The sequence below is a fragment of the Channa argus genome, chromosome 9, assembly GCF_033026475.1.
Source record: "Channa argus isolate prfri chromosome 9, Channa argus male v1.0, whole genome shotgun sequence".
NCBI lineage: Eukaryota > Metazoa > Chordata > Actinopteri > Anabantiformes > Channidae > Channa > Channa argus.
The window spans coordinates 22,695,799-22,713,417 of record NC_090205.1 but is presented as its reverse complement, the minus strand read 5'-3'; the positions used below and the strand labels follow the sequence as shown (position 1 = coordinate 22,713,417).

The 17,619-nt window shown below is 37.4% G+C and overlaps 1 protein-coding gene across 2 annotated transcripts in view; it reads right to left on the bottom strand.

Annotated features, from left to right (window-relative positions):
* dnah7 (dynein, axonemal, heavy chain 7) overlaps positions 1 to 16,331 on the bottom strand; it is a 63,083-nt gene extending 46,752 nt beyond the window's left edge. Inside the window, exons 1-19 of one of the 2 annotated variants that reach the window (XM_067515905.1) lie at positions 16,166 to 16,331; positions 14,177 to 14,273; positions 13,567 to 13,750; positions 13,312 to 13,387; positions 12,787 to 12,967; positions 12,612 to 12,681; positions 12,298 to 12,423; positions 11,975 to 12,094; positions 11,239 to 11,422; positions 10,918 to 11,085; positions 9,575 to 9,847; positions 9,050 to 9,177; positions 8,583 to 8,661; positions 8,137 to 8,361; positions 7,838 to 7,984; positions 7,190 to 7,369; positions 5,503 to 5,643; positions 4,956 to 5,323; positions 4,170 to 4,356 (exon numbers count right to left, since the gene is read on the bottom strand). In XM_067515905.1, the coding sequence (XP_067372006.1) occupies positions 4,170 to 4,356; positions 4,956 to 5,323; positions 5,503 to 5,643; positions 7,190 to 7,369; positions 7,838 to 7,984; positions 8,137 to 8,361; positions 8,583 to 8,661; positions 9,050 to 9,177; positions 9,575 to 9,847; positions 10,918 to 11,085; positions 11,239 to 11,422; positions 11,975 to 12,094; positions 12,298 to 12,423; positions 12,612 to 12,681; positions 12,787 to 12,967; positions 13,312 to 13,387; positions 13,567 to 13,750; positions 14,177 to 14,273; positions 16,166 to 16,225 (2,994 nt within the window). In that variant the 5' untranslated portion in view covers positions 16,226 to 16,331. The remainder of the gene's footprint in view (positions 1 to 4,169; positions 4,357 to 4,955; positions 5,324 to 5,502; positions 5,644 to 7,189; positions 7,370 to 7,837; positions 7,985 to 8,136; positions 8,362 to 8,582; positions 8,662 to 9,049; positions 9,178 to 9,574; positions 9,848 to 10,917; positions 11,086 to 11,238; positions 11,423 to 11,974; positions 12,095 to 12,297; positions 12,424 to 12,611; positions 12,682 to 12,786; positions 12,968 to 13,311; positions 13,388 to 13,566; positions 13,751 to 14,176; positions 14,274 to 16,165) is intronic. The other variant, XM_067515904.1, reaches the window with a different exon arrangement.
* Between the last annotated feature and the right edge of the window lie 1,288 nt (positions 16,332 to 17,619).

The window sequence follows — 17,619 nt, the reverse complement described above, 5'->3', positions numbered from 1 at the left end:
AGCTTTTAAGAAAAGAAACAATATGAACTATAAGGGAAATTCAAAACTGATAAAGCTAAATAGTAAACCTACAAAAATACTGATGTGCTTTCATATTTGTTTAAGGTGATCAATTGGTAAAAAAAAACATTTACATACAAATACAATGTCTTCACAAAATACGGAGATCTACATATCAACAAGACAAATTATTGATATAATATTTCCATGAGATTCAATGATGGTAATAGTGGCAGTGTGTCTAATGCAAATAACTTAACAGTAACAGATGCTCTGGCTAATCAAAGAAGTAGGAAAAGCATCAAAGAAGATAATAGACAGTTTTGCTTTGCTTCGACACAGTAACAAGGTCACTGTCCAATAAACGGTGCAAGACACTTTCAATCTCCTCAGATTGTGTTCAAAAGTAGGTTATGGAATCACAACAGCTATCTAGAATGAGATAATAATTATATTTGATCTCTGATGATTACTATTGATTTCTTCGGATGACTGAAGTGAAGGCAGCAGTTGTTCTTCATTTCGAAGTGACATTTGTTCCCACTGGGCTCAACATATAATGCAAGTAATAAACAGTATAAAAGGGGGATTAAAAGCATTTTAGATTTTGTTTTTTTATGAGACAGTAGTCAATAGGACAGACTTGCAATACAGTAAGTCATTTTAAAGGCTAAATCAAATTAATAAGCTCATTACTTAGATCTAAAGATTAGATAAAGACAAAAAACATGATTTGATAGTTTTTCGATAGGCAATACAACTGCACTGTCTTAAAGAGGACTGTGATTCTAGTTTTTCATAGATTTCATGAGAATTGTGATTCTGGCACAGAATCTGGCACAGAATTACAATGTCTTGAGAGAGCATTGTAATAAAAGGGTTGTTTTTGCATTCAGTCTAACAGCAGGAAGCTATTCATGAGTGCATTAAAGGGATAACATGTTCTGATGCAAGCATTATGTGTGAAAATGTAGTTTTTATGCACTAAACAGATGGCTGCAATGGGGCAAAGGAACTGGCCATTGTTGATATAGAAGGACTGTAATCTGTATGGAAAAAACAAAAACCAAATTTATAACATGCAATAAAACAACTTGCAAGTTCAAAACACATTCTGTGGAGTATTATATGCAGGAGGATGTGTGATATTCAGTGACGTTTTCTATTACGGCATTATTATTATTATTATTATTATTATTATTACTATTATATTCGTGAGTGAATGCATCCATGTTTTAGTAAACAATATGTCAGTCATCATTGCATGACCTCAACAAGGCCCTTTCTCATTTTATTAGAAGGTTGAAGGGTGCAGCGTTCTGCATAGTTACAAGGAAATGGGTTCATCAAAATAAGTCTTTTAAATTGATTTGGCCCTGTTGTTATCTGAAAATGTGCATGCAATTGTAGATAAATGACACATTAAGGTACCCAGCACAAAAAAGAGGAAAGAAATGAAGCTGAGGTGTGTGGGCTGCAAGGTTCTGAAAGACTAGTGGAGCTTGAGCAGCTCCCAGTGGTTGATCTGATGACCAAAGTCTGGGTATAAATATTGCATCTTTAAGTGATTTTTCATTGTAGTATGGACTACAGTTTGCAATTTGGTTCACACTGTTGTGTAGTAATTGAAACATTAAGATGTTTTCAAGTTCATGCCCTGCTGATCAATGATATTGTTACAGCTTTTCCAGAGAGTTGGCCTATGTGATGATTTATTAAGAAGAGCATAATACAGATCATAATGTACTATCTGTGATTAATAAGCTACCAGTTTTACATTTCCCATCATTAGATGAAAATGTTTATAAAAAATCTAGATAAAAAGGAAGCAAAGGATAAATAACTATGGCTGAGAACTAACACTGTTGCAATGCCCTGGGTAGCAATATAATCATCATACATCATCAGTGACATCATCCACAAATATACTACACAAATGCAAATCAGTGTATAATACAAGCACCAAAATACCCAGGAAGTTTCTAGTAAGAAAAATAATTTTCCAGAGCTAGTTCACCTTTTCCTCATCCATTGTAATCAAATTTATATTTCATTCTATTCTATATATTTTAATAAAAACTTTGCATTGGCAGACCTACTTTTTAATTAAGCGCTCTCCCAACTGCTGAGATACCCTAAAACATATGGGCATGACAATTACTATAAGTTGTAAACAAGCTTCGCAGGATGGCGGGAGAAATGGATTCCTTTTTTCAAGATATTTAAAATCAGTCTTGCGAGAGATTGACAGTTAGCTTCTCAACTCTATAGAAAAAAAAAATATAAAATTGTTTTATGTGTGAAAGTTAATTATCTTCTCAAGTAATTTAGACTTTTTTTGAAAGCAGCTTTTCATACAGCACTAAAAGGCTGTCAATAAATACATTTTTACATGGTGTGTCCAAAACCATCACTGGGGATCTACAATAGCAATCTACTCTACATAACTGACATAATCATAAATAATGTGCCCAGAATATGACAGCGTACTTCTGTGTTCATGCAAGTTTTGATCCAAGTTTTGTATCTCATTATTTGGGTCTCATATTCATGTAAACATGTGCATGAAATTGTGCATTAATTAAATTTACATAGAATGTAACTAGTAGAAGTTTCTAGTATTGAAACAAGGATACACTTCCATTACTCGCAATTTTGATATAAAAACATTACAGTAGTTACAAGTAAAACAGGTACCTGCTTATTTGTTTGGGGAAAAATTACTACTATAAGTTTTCAGTGTTTGACAACCTTCAATGCCCTGAAACTACATAATTGCTTTACAAAACCAAATATAGTATATACTGATTAAATTGGCACAGTAAGTTAAACAAGTCCTTTCTGCAAGTTCACTCCCCAGCAAACAAGAGATTTAGTCAACAAGTTAACTTAACAAGATTGGGAAACAGGACCATATTTTCCCAAAACGGAGTACTCAGTAAAAAGTACTGTACCAAAATTTGTGCCAACAAGTACTTCTACAAGACTTTGTACACAGTTCAGAGTAGACTAGACACTATGTGTACACATCTGTGTGTAGGCTCCCTGTCCCATTGTGACCTCATTTTCTTTGTGGCTCGGTGCAGCCCTGCCCCTTCCAGACAAAATCCATAATTTCTATTTGATGGTGCAGTCAGGCTGGGCTTTCTGGAGGACACTGCCTGAAATTGATGTGTCTCATTTCAGGTCTACTGAGGACGCCAATTACCCTTTGGAAACTCTTTGAGGATGCTGGTGCAACACTCGCTTTCTATCCTCGATCCATTGTTTTTGCCTTGCTCTCTACCCTTTTTCTTACTGATTCTCTCTTCTCTCTGCGCTCCCTTTTCCCTATCTGGCTTTCTAATTGTTTTTCTGCTTCTACTATATATTTTTGTGCCTCTTGTTTAAGTCCATATTTCATTCTTACCATTTGCTTTCACATGCACTCTGGTAAATGTTTGTACATTTATCTTTGTTTGCTCCACTCAGGTCAGGTTTATGTTAGCATGCAGGTCTTTGCTTTGTAATTATTTTGATGTGATTATAATATCTGTAATTATTATCTGTAATTATTATAATGATAATAACTTCTTTTTTTAATGACGACACAGTATTATGAAAAACAAAGAGACATAAAGAAAAGTTGTTTTCAGAATAAGCCTTTTTGCTGCCTTTGAAGAAGACAACCAGCTTTGTGTTTCCATAACCATCAAAGATTGCATTAAAACTGACAGGTTTCTACAACCCATGTTCTCCAAATGGTCAGGCAGTAGAGGATGTGACATGTGTCGACGTCAAGCTCTGTTAGGGAACACAGGTGCCTTCTCATGAAATTTGTCCTGCTTTTTTGCTGGTGAGTTGGAGGCTGTGTTTTGACTATTTAGCATGATTTTAAAAAAAGCCGTTTTTAAATCAGCAAATTTTCCGAGAGGCCACTGAAAAACAGTTGGATGTATTTAGTGTTTTTCGAAATACCATTGCCTGCTATTTTAGCCAAACGAAACATATTCAGGTAATCCATTCTAACAACTGTAGCAAGCTCACAAGATGGTGCCTGTGTCCATGTAACACGGCGTGATGAAACATCACATTCTCTATTAAAGATGGCCTTTCTAATCACTGTTGAATCTTGCTGTAAAAATAAAATCATAGCCCCAAAAAAATAAAAATGAAATCAAACAGCTTACCTGGCAAACTTGCTTCATTATGTCTTTAAAAGTTTTCTCAACAGTGTTGAAACGGCGTCCTTCTTCAGGCATCTGAGCCATGATGTCTGGGGAGCTGAATATGGGCTCAAGGTAAAGCCAAGTGGACTGAACTTTTAACCATTCATCCAGGATCTCTTGAAGTAGTAGCAGCTTGCCCTCCCATTCACTAAAGTTAATGACAAGCATTATTATTAACTAGTGGCAAAGCAATTTGTGTTATTGCATTATCTTGCATACAAGGGCTGAATATTGGCATAACAAAGTATATTACAAAAAATTAATTAAAAACTTAACATTTAGTAACTGCTTTAGCATCGTGCCCAGTAAAGCATAAAAAGTTTTATAAGCTACAGGGAATCCTGTGTCAAGCTGTGCCTGGCAGCAAGATGAGATGAGGAAGTGGTATCATTTGGATAGCACGTGGGAAATAACAACTGAAAAACAACCATGTTTTTTCAGGTTTCACAGAGAATATTTTAACTACAGTGCCCAGACAGACAAACATTTCAGGTCTTCATATGGCACCATACTGTTTGACCAGCAATCCAAGTCCATTTAGACAGAAATCAGTACTGCTTTTTGGTGCCGTATTTTGGCTCAAAAAAATTGAATGAGTTTACATTAGCCGTAAGGGTGGTGGGGCAGACATCTGCATTTGCATTTGCATCAAGTGATGCATAGACTGGTAAAATATGCTGAGTCTGTAAATATTTCTCCTCTGTAGTAAACAGACTAATCAAAGTAGGAAATGTTGTTCTTTCTTACCGTATCTCCACCTCAAAAGGTTTAATGAAGGGTGAGCCCCTCATAGTTTGAGTCTTCATAATGTGATCATCCAACAGCATTTGAATGTCTTCGAGAGATGAAAGGATATAGGTGCCTGTCTCACGGTAGGCAATGAGGTTGAACTCCTTGTCACCCCACTCACTTCCCATCTTCTCCATGGCCTTCTCCAGGGAGTATTCCTTGCTTGCTGCCTCACTTACGCCTTCAAAGCTGCTCAGGTGCTGTTCCAGTTGCATGGACAGGAATTGAGCCACACAGGCCTGGTCATCAGCTGGCTGCAGGGAGACACCAGCAACCTTGGACATGGCCTCCCAGTGGCGGTCACGCAGGCCTGGGTTACATAACACCTATGAAGTACAGAAGAGTAATACAAATGCTTTTATTAGAAAGATAAATAAACAAATAAATAATAAAATAAATAAATAAATAAAATAAATAAACCATAATTTTTTTCCATGTTGTGACATAACCAAACAACTGAAGTCAAAGTTATTCAGACGTCTCCATTGTTTTATTAGAATGCTACCTGGATCATAGGAATGTCCTCCTTAAATTCCTCCACCTTTGCCTTGATAGTGGTGGCTATGTTCTGGGCTTTGGGTACTTCCGTGAAGCCTTTCTCCAGCTTGTATAGCGTACGCCAATAGTTGCCAGCATCGCCTTCTACCTACGTGGATATGTTTTTCTATTATATAAACATCATAAACATTTAAAATTGCTATGAACTAATGACAAGCCAAGTGAGAAGTTCAGATGGGCTAATGGACAGAATTCAGTTATACAGCTGAGTCAGAAAGGCAGAAAGAAAAAAGTAGCAGTAGCATATTGTAAAGTATTTTGCAGAAAACAGTGGTCACACATGCATTGACCAATGTGGTAACATAACAGCAGCTTAAGTGGTTGATATGATGTTTCAGTAAGTGGCTGCGGAGACGCCTGGTTGTTGCTATGCTGTTTTAGTTAGTCAATAAATAGATATCATATGACTACTAGGTGATTGTTATGGTGTTTTACATGGTTATTGTGGCATTGCAAGAAGTGGTTGCTTGGGTGAAATATGTGTTTGTAGCAGTCAAAAAGGTATTAGGTAGTACAATTAACTGCCATAGTATTACCCTTTGGCAGTCGCAAAAACTGGCTTGATTAACTAATTAACTAAGTCATGGTTATCTTATTAGTATCACCTGTAGAGTGCAATGACTGAACTTACATTTTTTTTATAACCACCTTGTGTTACTCTTATATAATATACTCTTATATCTTGCTAATGCCTATTTATATTTTAATACGGTATTAGGCTCCTGTGCATTAAATATTGTTTTAGTTTAAACAAAGGCTATAAAAAGTTATCTTCTGTGTGGTTGTTACACTATGCGATGACAAAATGATTTGACAAAAACCCCAAAGAAGTGTATATTGCTATATTCAGAGATATAGAAATGTTTCCAACAGGTGATACCACATTTAACATATTTGCAAAGTTACTGTTAATGTAAGTGGAATAGCTAACGAGTTTAGCAGAAAAAGGGGAAAGAAAGAAAGCTTTCAGAGCTTTCAAAACATAAAACATTTCAAATGAATCATTAACTTTAGACTCTGTACTGGTCCTGTCATAAGCAGGTTTTTAACATTCCTTACAGACAGTGAGAGTGCTCAGAAACTCTGCTTAGAGGACCTGGTAATGTGCACCTGTTTTCAGAAAGACTTTAAGAGCATACGAGCTGCACTTAATGTCAGAAACCGAACAAACTTTCTATACATTCTAAGACATCTTCACCTTGCGAAACACAATACAAAAAAAACAAAGCAATAAAACCTAAAACAATTGTTGTAATTTTAAAATTGTTAAAGTGACTCAGAAAAGTTCACAATGTTCCAGCCATTCACTGTGCTACAGTAAAACAAAAGCAATTTCCATTGCATCTTTAAAGAAGTTTATGCAATATAACTGTCTAAATGAATTGTCTCATGAGACCTTTTCAGGTCTTCCCAGTAAATGGATGTTTGGCCATGCAATAAATAATTAATATTTTATAGACCTTTTTATTTTGTCTTCCTAGTAACCCCATAACATCCCAATGTAAAACATGTCATGTCATAAACGAGGGCTTTATAATGATATATTCAAAATCAGACCTATGTTTTACCTCAATTATGTGTTACCTCAGTTTGTTTTGTATGTAATAAATAAAAAAGGTATTCACTGCTTGTACCTTGTCAGGATTCACAGAAGAAAGTGGCCCATTGAGCCAATGCTGATATTGGTTCAGGAAATCAGTTGCTGTCTCATAGAGGCGCAGAAAAGGTGTGAGCTTGTCCACAATCTTCTTCCGCTGTGGGTACTGGGAAACAGGCCAGCCGTAGGCCTCCTCCTCTAAATTGAAATCATTCATCTTTCCCAAGTGGTAGAAGGGTTTGAAGAGAAGAAAGAATGTAATAAACAAACAAAGACATACAATGAACAGTGGTAAATAAGAAGATTAGTGTTTATGAATAGATGACAAGTGCATGAAAAAACCCATTACAGCTTGCGTGGATAAGTTATTTATACAGCCAATGCTGCCCTCTAGAGGTTAATCGTTTAAAGTACATACTAAGATTAAAATTCACAGAAATACTGTAATTCGCTAACCGTCGAATGTATATCTAGCAAAATATAAACCTTCACAGCCCTTTAATTAAAAATGTGAAGCAATTCTGAAATCCTTTAATTACAACATTACTTCTCTTTCTGCATGACAAACTCGAATATTGGTCTGCTGTCACTTTTATATGCTTTCTCAGTTGTTGCTACAGATTACTAGTTGACTTTTCTCCTATAGTCCTATACTTTTGAACAATAAAGCCTTGATGTACTATACCTTTCCGAGGGCTAACTCCAGTTTAGTGTTAAGGCTCTGGGCTTTCTTCAAGTACATGCTGAGATCAGTCAGCTCACCGAAGTTCGTAAATTCCTCCACCTGGACACTATAGCTCTCAAGTTCTTCCATAAAGCGCTCACGGCACAACTGGAAAGAGTGTAAAGTACAGATAACACACTTATTTTGTTCACTTTACCTTGACATTAACTATCTAATCCACAGTTTAAAAAGTACCTAGATTCAATCCAATAGAATTGAATAGACAACAATTGACTAAAAGATAAAGTAGAAACACAGACCTTGAGTGCACTTTGATATTGCTCTGTTTTTTCCATAATTATCTGTTGATGTTCTTTAAAGATGGATGGCATGCGCTCAAACCACTGGATGGTTTGTGCATTAAGCTTCATTTCTGATGGTGAAAGGTCGACAAAGTCCAACAGGAAGCACAATTGCGTGATGGAGTCTGCCAGCCTTTGCTCTAGCAGTGGCATCTCTGTGGTCTCCACCTTGTTAATGTAGGCCTGGGGACAAAGAGCAACATCATTTATTCATTTACTGTATAATTATAAAGAATAAAGTAAAAGTCTAAAACCTTAAAACTACTTTCACAAAAGCGCCTACCACCACAGCAATAGACAAAGGTTTTGAATTTAATACCCGAGTCTGAATTCTTCATTTTAAAAAACTGTGACCAAAACCCTGCAATAAGTTGTGCTATGTTACAAGAATTTGGGGCAGTTACCTTGAGTTCCATCATTTTCTGTGTGTCAGGTGGTGTGCTTAATGCCTTTTCTGCAATCTTCTCAAATTCTTCGCAGAGCCTGTGAGAGGGAGACCATTAATTCACTGAAATATATTAAGGGTTTTACAGATTTACAATCTTATTATGGCATGGCTTGGAGCTACAAAGCACCACTGGGATGGAGGCCAACAGAGCTAATGGATAATCTAAAACAGAAAGGTTACTATTATGAATTCCCTTTGACCTGCATAATTTGTGTTGGCTCTACAGTAGCCAACTAAGGTCTGAACTCTGGAGCTCCACTACGCATATTTCAGCAGTGCTTACCGAAAAGAAATTGCTGTTAATGCCTGTCAAATTTTAAACCATGGACAGTTCCTTCAGCTGCATTTTGAAATGTTTGTGTGGATTAAAGGGAATATGCTCTTGCTGGGTTTTAAAAAAGTGAAAAGGGTAAACCAACTGACTTCTTGTTGATTTCTTGATGGTCTTTCAACATGCGTGTAGCCAGTTTTTGCTGCAGCTTCTGAGCACGCTCGATGAGAGAATGGATAAGCTTGTGGGACTGGACCTCAAATATGCCGAGACGTACCACCTGAAGCCCACAGTATTGGTTATTAACACAATAGAAATATAATACAGCAAACTTTTAAACACGTATAACCAGCCATAATTGCAGAATTTAATTTTCTGGATTCATTAGAAATTGTTCTATGGAGGATAATAGTTGTTACTAGAGTTGAATTGAAGACATGTTAGTTAACTACACATTTACATCTTTCCAATGAACTCAAATGACTGCATGAGTTTGCTGTAATTACCTTATATGAGACCTTTTTTTTGTATTTTGATAAACAATTAGAAATATTCTACTCTTGCAATTCTTCTTATTTGTTTATTTTATTATTATAGCTGTTCAGATATCAACAGCAGGTAACTGTCTAAAACATGAATACAATATATATATCTTTTGGGCCAGCTTGCTGAAATACCTTGCATAATGTATACTGGATCTGGTCGGCAAGTTTCTGGTAGTGTACCACCTCCGTCAGGATTTCGTGAAATGAGTGCTGCTCACTGAGGAACTGCTCCACATCTTCATCTGCCTGCCTGGATATCAGTGGGGCAAACTTGTCATACTCACAGATGTACTCTTTGGGCCTGACACACGCAGCCCAGAACATGTTGCGCACCTCATCCTTCTGGGTTTCAAGAACTTCTGGCAGGATGATGGGCTTAAGAAAGCTCTCAAACTGAGAGCACGGCTAGGAAGAGAAACATTTGCGTAAAACCAGACTGAAAACTACAGGAGCTGCTGGTAGAGGGAGTGTGCTGGAGAGCAGTAGCTACAGAGTCCACCTGAACTTGCTCACTTTTAAGATAATATGTGGTAAATTAGACTGAACAGTTGTGCATACATGCATCTTTTGTTTTAGCCTCTTCATGACGGTTAAGTTATTCGAAAAAATATGCTCAAACAATGGGAAAAGCTGACATTACCATTTTTCTCCAAGTTTATACTTGTTTAATGGGTGTTTTAATAAACCACTTTGTAGTCGTTTTACCTGTCAAAATTTATTGCATATATAATCGAGACGCTGTTAACTCCAGTAATGTCTCAACTGATTTGGGCTGCGTCTGTGCCTGCTGTCCAGAGGAGCTGTGCTGTGCCCCACCCCACCAACACAAACAGGAGAGAGGCTGAACTGTCAGCACTACAACTACACTTTCAGTTACGCTAATCTCACTTGCTCATAAAATGCTGAGTCACTCGTACTGGAACACCAATTACGTGTTCTAATTTTTTAAATCTTATTAATTTGTGTCAAACTGATGGTTCACATGCGGAGTTTGAATGCATAGTGCGTCAAACTCCACTGTGTGTGTATATTATATTTACACACACTAGTATTGTATTGTCTAGTAAAGAAAATAAGTTTTGTTTTTACTTTTATTTTTCCTTTAACTGTTAAATGTCCTTAGAGTAATCCTTGCCTGTGATCTACTCTTAGCTAAACGTCTTGTGTTTCATTTACTGTGTAGGAGGCATAATTCATAAATCTCATCTCTGTCAAGCATCTCATTAAGAAGAATTGGAAATAAATAGGATAGTATATTCTGCAGAGAAACAAGAAACAAACGACTTTCTTTTTGTACTCTACACAATTAAAATAAATATGGTCATCACTGTCACTTTGAAACATCATCATACCTATGAGGAGAAAAGTGAATTGACCTTGGAACCTCAGTTACCAAATTTAGTAACCTCACTTACAGTACATACAATTAGTTTTAGACACCACACACAAACACATATTTCTATTTACCCACTTACCCAAAGCTTGGTTTCCACACGAGGTACCAAGCTGACAGATCTGATCATGAACTCATATACATTAAGAATGGCCTCTTCATAAAGTTGGAACTCAGGCTCAAATTTGATGTCCTTGTCCTCCAGGATCAGATGCAGAACAAAGCCTGGGTGCTTGTGGGCTTTATCTGACTGGTCAAATGGTAGAAAGCAAACCAAATCGAGGAAGAAAAAAGAACAATTTTGCAAATGCCATCTGTTAGGTCAAATAAGGATTAGTTTTTTCCAACACAATCTGTTCAACTATTCAAAAAATTCTGTATATTAGCTAGTAATGTCTTTTACCAGGTCCTGGGAATTTAGGTTTGTATAGTCCCTCATTGAATCTATGGCAAGATTCTGTAGCTGATTCGTCATCAGTGCAGCTGCACAGTTGAAGAAAGACAGTAGCTTGGCCTTGTTGCTTGAGGCAGGCACAAGTTTGTGTAAGCACCCCTGGTAGTAAATATTTTGAACTTCAGGGATCCAGCTGGTATAGAAAAGAGAAAACTCTAATCTCAGATAATGTTCAGGCAAGGGGTACATGTAAACAACATCCTTTTAATTCATACAGGATCACTATAATTGATCAGACAGATTAGTGCAGTTCATCTACACCAATAACGTTTTTGTTACCATCCCTCAACGGCTGCTGATTTCAAGCTTTCTAAGAAGCCACAGGCAAATCTGTTTGATAGCAATGTCCCAGGCCCACTGAACTACACTCAGCTGTGCAGCGCAAATCATTAGATTTTACTTGAATACGATTTTTTTTAAAGTTCAAGAGAACTCCAATAAAAGTCCTATGTTGATGACAAATTTCAATGTATTTGTTGAAATGTTAACAGCAACATACATTTCTGATTTACTAAAAGAAGAATTTTGAATTTACTACTATTCAAATACTATTAATGTTCAATATAAGAATATTTTTGCTTGTCATTAAATTTTGACCTCTATTGAATACACCGGTGCATTTATTCCAGAAGGAATAATCATTTCTAATCTAAGCACAGCTGTCTTGAATATAATGTGGACTCACTTTGTAAGAAGTCTTCCTCTGGCATCTTCAACATGTCTGGTGACAATTTTCTGAAACACAGACAGCTCTATAGACTCTTTTCTACTATGGAACTCGTCTACATCTATCAGACGGAGATTTCTGTAAAAGGAAGATGGCAGATGAACAAGAATTCACTATAGCAATTTTATAGTATTATCAAGAGAATGTATTGTATAATATAGTAATGCTACAAACAGAAAAACATAACATATGTTCAATCTAACGCCATTTTATGTTAATGAAAACTTTGTTATGGTTTTTAAAAAATGATGTAGCCAAACTCATGAATCATACACACTTACTTGTAGGAGACATGCCAAAGGTACAGCACTTGCAGCATGGTGGGGTTGATGGAGTGAAGCTTCTCTCTTATACTCTTCTGTGCAAGGACAAACGATTTGTGCCAAGGCTTTGGCAAAACCTCCAATCTAACCATGAAAGATAAAATATTTTTTTTTGCGTAATATATGATTCTAAAGGCTTCTGATCAGTTTGTTTAAAATTAATTTTCATAAAAGAAAACAAGGATTCTTTATGTGGTCTGGCCAGACAATGACAGTATGCGAAATAACTATGCTATGTTCTAAATATTCTCCATCACATCCCGATGACTTACTCAAGTCTGTGGGGGGCCAGATCTTCTATTGTTTCATCATGTACTCTTGAATCTCGGAATGTATACTTCACTGCAATCACGAACAAGAAATATTAAAACTAATAAAACTTTGTTTCAGCATTGTTATGAATTTCAAATGATCTCCTGAGAATTTTGGGGTAACAAAAATAAATACAGATTGCCGTCTTGATGCTGTGCAAGTAGTCCTCCTTGATCTCATCAACCAGTGCCTCAAGTGGCGTAGTCAGGTTCTTTAGATGCCAGGGGACCATTGCCAAAATGTTCTTCAGCCACAGATTGTCCAGAGGAGACACATTTTCCAGGTCTATCCCTTTCTCAATGTAGTAATTATATCTCTGAAGTGCCGAAATAAGTTTCAGCAATGGTAAAGGCAAAATATGTAATTTACAGCATGTAAATATTACTTTTCCACTGCTCAAAGCTGATTCATTTTCTATGTTGTGTACCTGAGCTAGAGATATATTTTCACTGATTATTAAAGACAAAAGACTGTACTAAGAAAGAGACATACCTAGTAACTCCAAACACTACAAACAAAACAGTGGTTACAAAGCTACCATATCAAGTGTTCTCAAAAGATTGTGTCAAAGAGAGAATGATGGCGCAATGTTCTCAGGTAATTTCTCTGTACAAAAGAGGGACTTTGATATAATGTAGGTTAATAATGTTTTCATTTTACCACTTCACTGCGATCCTTTGCTGTAAATTTAGGAGGAACAGTTTGTGGAGGGCTGCCATCCTCCTCCTCCTGCTGACTAAAAAGAACGAAGAACAAATGGCACTTTTACCTTAAAAAATATTTCCTTTTTTTTTTTTTTATTAGAAATGAAAATCACCATTATTTCCTGTTTAGGTGTCCTGTCAGACCATAAAGGAAAAAGAAGACGATACAGCAAATGGAAAATATCATATCTATAAAATTGCTGCAACTCACCAAAATAATTTAACAAGAGTTCGACGAAGATTCTTGTTCTTTTCATTGAATTTTGTTAGGGTACTGCTGCGGTTCTTGGAGGTCCCAGGGATCTCCATTGGCTTTCTGTTCAGGGGCAGGTTTTGGTCTCTGTCATTATAACTTTTACTTGGTCTACTGTCTGTCCCATCGCTCAGCACATCTCCTAGAGAACACATTAGCTACATTAGAATCAATGCTACCACAGAACAGTGTTTCCAAATGGCTGGTTCTCTAAAGGAGTGATAGTCATAGGATCAATTTTATTCTCCATCTATATTAATAATCTGTGTGACAACCTCTAAAATGCCTTGTATAATTTTTATGTCGATAACACAGAACGTTGTTACTACTCGTCTTCACTTGCCCAGGCCTTAGTGTTTTTACAGTCTGCTTTTAACATTGTTCAGTCATGGTTTTAAATGCAGACAAATCCAAAGTGATGGTGTTTCTCCATTCATGTGAGTTGCCAGAGAATACTGCATTAATGACAACTGCCCAAGGTAAACCGCTAAAGTTAGTTTTCAGTTCTAACTATCTGGGCTTTGTAATCACAGTGAAAAATATTTAGCAAATCAAATATTTTACCCACTTTTCACAGCTGCCTCGGCTCCTGGAGATTTCTGGCTGAGTGGGGGGTACAGGGAAAATGAAGGTTTTAAATCCATCCATGGCTGCTTTCTGGAGACCTATAACATTAACAGAATTAACAAGCTAACATTAATTATCTGTTAATCTGCTCAGTGTCAGGGACGGTTATAACGTTACAACATCAAGAGACATTTTTCAGTCTTGATCATAGTGAGAATTAGAATTAGAATCAGATTTATTGGCCAGGTGTGCTAACACATACAAGGAATTTGCTTTGGTCATTGGTTGCTCTCAAGGATACGTTCAAGGAGTAAAAACACAGACAATTTGAAAATGACAAATAAAATAAAAATACTGACAAAATAAGAACGGCCTAAAGAAGGCAGGCCCAGGCGCAGTGTGTGTGGCAGTTCCAACACAATTACTTGTGTACTTAAAGCGCAATGTGTGTGTTTGTTTTGGGTTAGTGTGTCCAGTGTATATAGTAGCCGGGAAAGCAGCAATGTATCAGTATGTATGAGGTTAGATGTTAATGAGTGTGATAGCCTAAGGAAAGAAACTGTTCTCGTGTCTCATGGTTTTGAAGAGCTCTTTAGTGCCTGCTAGAGGGGAGAACCAATTTCTGCGGTTCTTACTGCCCGCTGCAGTCTGTTCTTGACCTGTTTGGTGGCTGCTCCAAACCACACTGTGATGGAGCAGCACAGGACAGACTCAAAGACAGCATTGCTGAACTGAATCAGCAGCTCCTGTGGCAGGTTGAACTTCCTCAGCTGTCATAGGAAATACATCCACGACCGAGCCTTTTTGAGGATAAAGTCAATGTTGTTCCAGCACCAGCTGATCAACCTCCTGTCGATACACAGTCTCATCATCATCTCAGATGAGTCCGATAACAGTTGTGTTGTCTGCGAACTTGAGGAGCTTAACAGTCGAGTCGCTTGAGGTGCAGTCATTTGTGTAGAGAGAGAAGAGCAGAGGAGCATCAGTACTGTTTTTTTATATGCTGGACGTATCGTTTCCCATCCTTGCCTGCTGTGTTCTGTTGGTGAGGAAGCTGGTGATCCACTGACAGATGAAGGGGGATACAGAGAGCTGGGAAAGTTTGGAGGACAGAATTGCTGGAGTGATGGTGTTGTAAATGATGGAGCTGAAATCCACACACAAAAGCTGTGTGTATGTACCAGGGCTGTTAAAGTGGTCCAGGGTATATTGCAGTCCTGTGTTAACTGTGTCATCTACTGACTTCTTTGCTCTTATACAGACATCAAAGCAATTGGCCTGTTGGGTTGATGGAACTTCACACAGCTCCAGTGATTTGTTGAAGATTTGGGTCAAGACTGGGGCCAGTTGGTCAGCACAGGCCTTCAGATAGGGGGGGCTGACCTTATCTGGACCTGTGGGCTTCCTGGTTTATTGTCTAAAGAAGAGTCTGCTCACCTCCTCTTAAGGATGTCCTGAAGGTATCCAGGCTGTCTGGGGGGGGGGTCTTTCAAACCTACAATAAAATGCATTCAGACTGTCTGCCAGTTGTTTGTTCTCCTCAGTAGGTGGGGAAAGCTTCCTGCAAGGCTTCCACACCGTCACTAGCAGAAAAATTGTTCTCCAGCTTTTCAACATAGTTTCTGTTCGCCACCTTGATCTTCTTTGTCAGTCTATTCTTGGCCTGCCTCTACAGGAGTGTATCCCCACTTCCATGAGCTTCCTCTTATTATCTGTAAAACATTGGCTTGTTGTTGCTGTATGTGCCATAGGTTGGCACACGCATGTCCTCACAGAAAACGGACGGATAATGCCACAGAGTCAGTCAGTTCATCCAGGTTTTCAGTTGCAGCCTCAAAAACACGTCAGTCTGTGCAGTCAAAGCAGTCCTCTCTGGTCAATCTCTTCACGGTTTTAACTCAAGGCTTTGCAGACTTTACCTTTTACGACATTGCCGTACGATATTTTAACAATTACGATTATTATTGCTCTTGGGGTTTACTAAACTTACCGGCGGTGGGTCTGGTGGTACGCTATCAATAAAACTCCTTTTCTTCCTGTCGGAACTCATTTTGTAACTGCTTGTGCAAAGTTGACATAGGCTATAACTCTTGTGCCGTTACTAGGGTCGTTGCTAAGGAAACGAAGGTAAACTCGCGTGAGCTCCTTAGCACCAGCAGATCTGTGCCTGCAGCTCTGCTAAGTCATTATACATTTGTATAAACACCAGCCTTTGTTCATCAATGAGAACATGGTGCACCAAAAGCAAACACGTAATGTAGTGAAATTCCTGACGGTGCTTCAACAAACATAATTTACTTTTCGTTCTTGTTACTACCCCTTTTAGCTAACGTTAACTCGCAGGGTAAAATGGCTGATACAATTAATTGTGTTTCGGTAGTTGTTATCCAATTTAGAATCAAACAATGGAAGATTCCATATATCTGTTGTGTGTGGGGAGGAGAGATCGTAGGTTCAAAAAAAGGTTTGGAAATTATTTTATATTATATAACTAGATATGTGAAACATAATATTATATTTAAGTAAACATTGTATCACAGCTATTAGGAGCCATATAAGTTGGGGCTCTAGACAGTTGCTTATCTTGCTTAATGGTAAAGTCCTGCCGGAAACAGCCTGTGTAACAGGACTTAACACCCATTACTCACATATGAATAAATGAATTCTGATTCCAAGAGGAGAGTAGTTATAATCATTTAAGATTACTTAAAGTAAACTTGGTGTACAAAAAAAAAAAAAAATGAGCCAGAACAAATTTGAAAAGCAGGTGTGTTTCTGTCAGAGGGGTGAATTTATGGAACACACCTGAGGTTGAATATAAAAGGTGTAAAACTCTTACTGGGTTTGGGATGTTTTTAAATAATGTGTTGAATAACTACCATAATTTAGTAGAACTTTACTTTGTTTCTAGAGGTGACAAATTATTCAGGGAACTGCTGTCTTTGTGTTTTTTATTGTTTGTTGATTTAAGAACTCTGTAAGATGATATGTCGATTTATTTACTTATTTATCTGTGATATGAACGGGAATATAATTATGGCAAATTACACAGGGGTGATGTTATTAATAAGCTTTAGGTTTAGCCTACTTCTTTTTGGCCTCAGCTGCCTTGAGAGAACATCAACCATCATATGTTCAGAATCCGAATCAGAACAAAATCAGAAACTGTTCATTGCCGGGTACAGTTAAGTACTATGAATTTGTGAAACGTGCAAACACAAAAACTAAAATATAAAGTTAAAATACAATGGTGTGACACAACAAATATGACATTTTTGTTGAAAAGATAGAATAAAATACAATAACATAAAAACGTTTTTTAATGGTATATAGAGAAGAAGTGAGTGTGCAGTGGGAAGTGGTGCAACTAAAAAGTGAGAGTGGCTGAGCGTAGGTTCGGGGGGGGGTTATCTGGGGGGGATTGGGGCACTGTTCAGCAGGCTG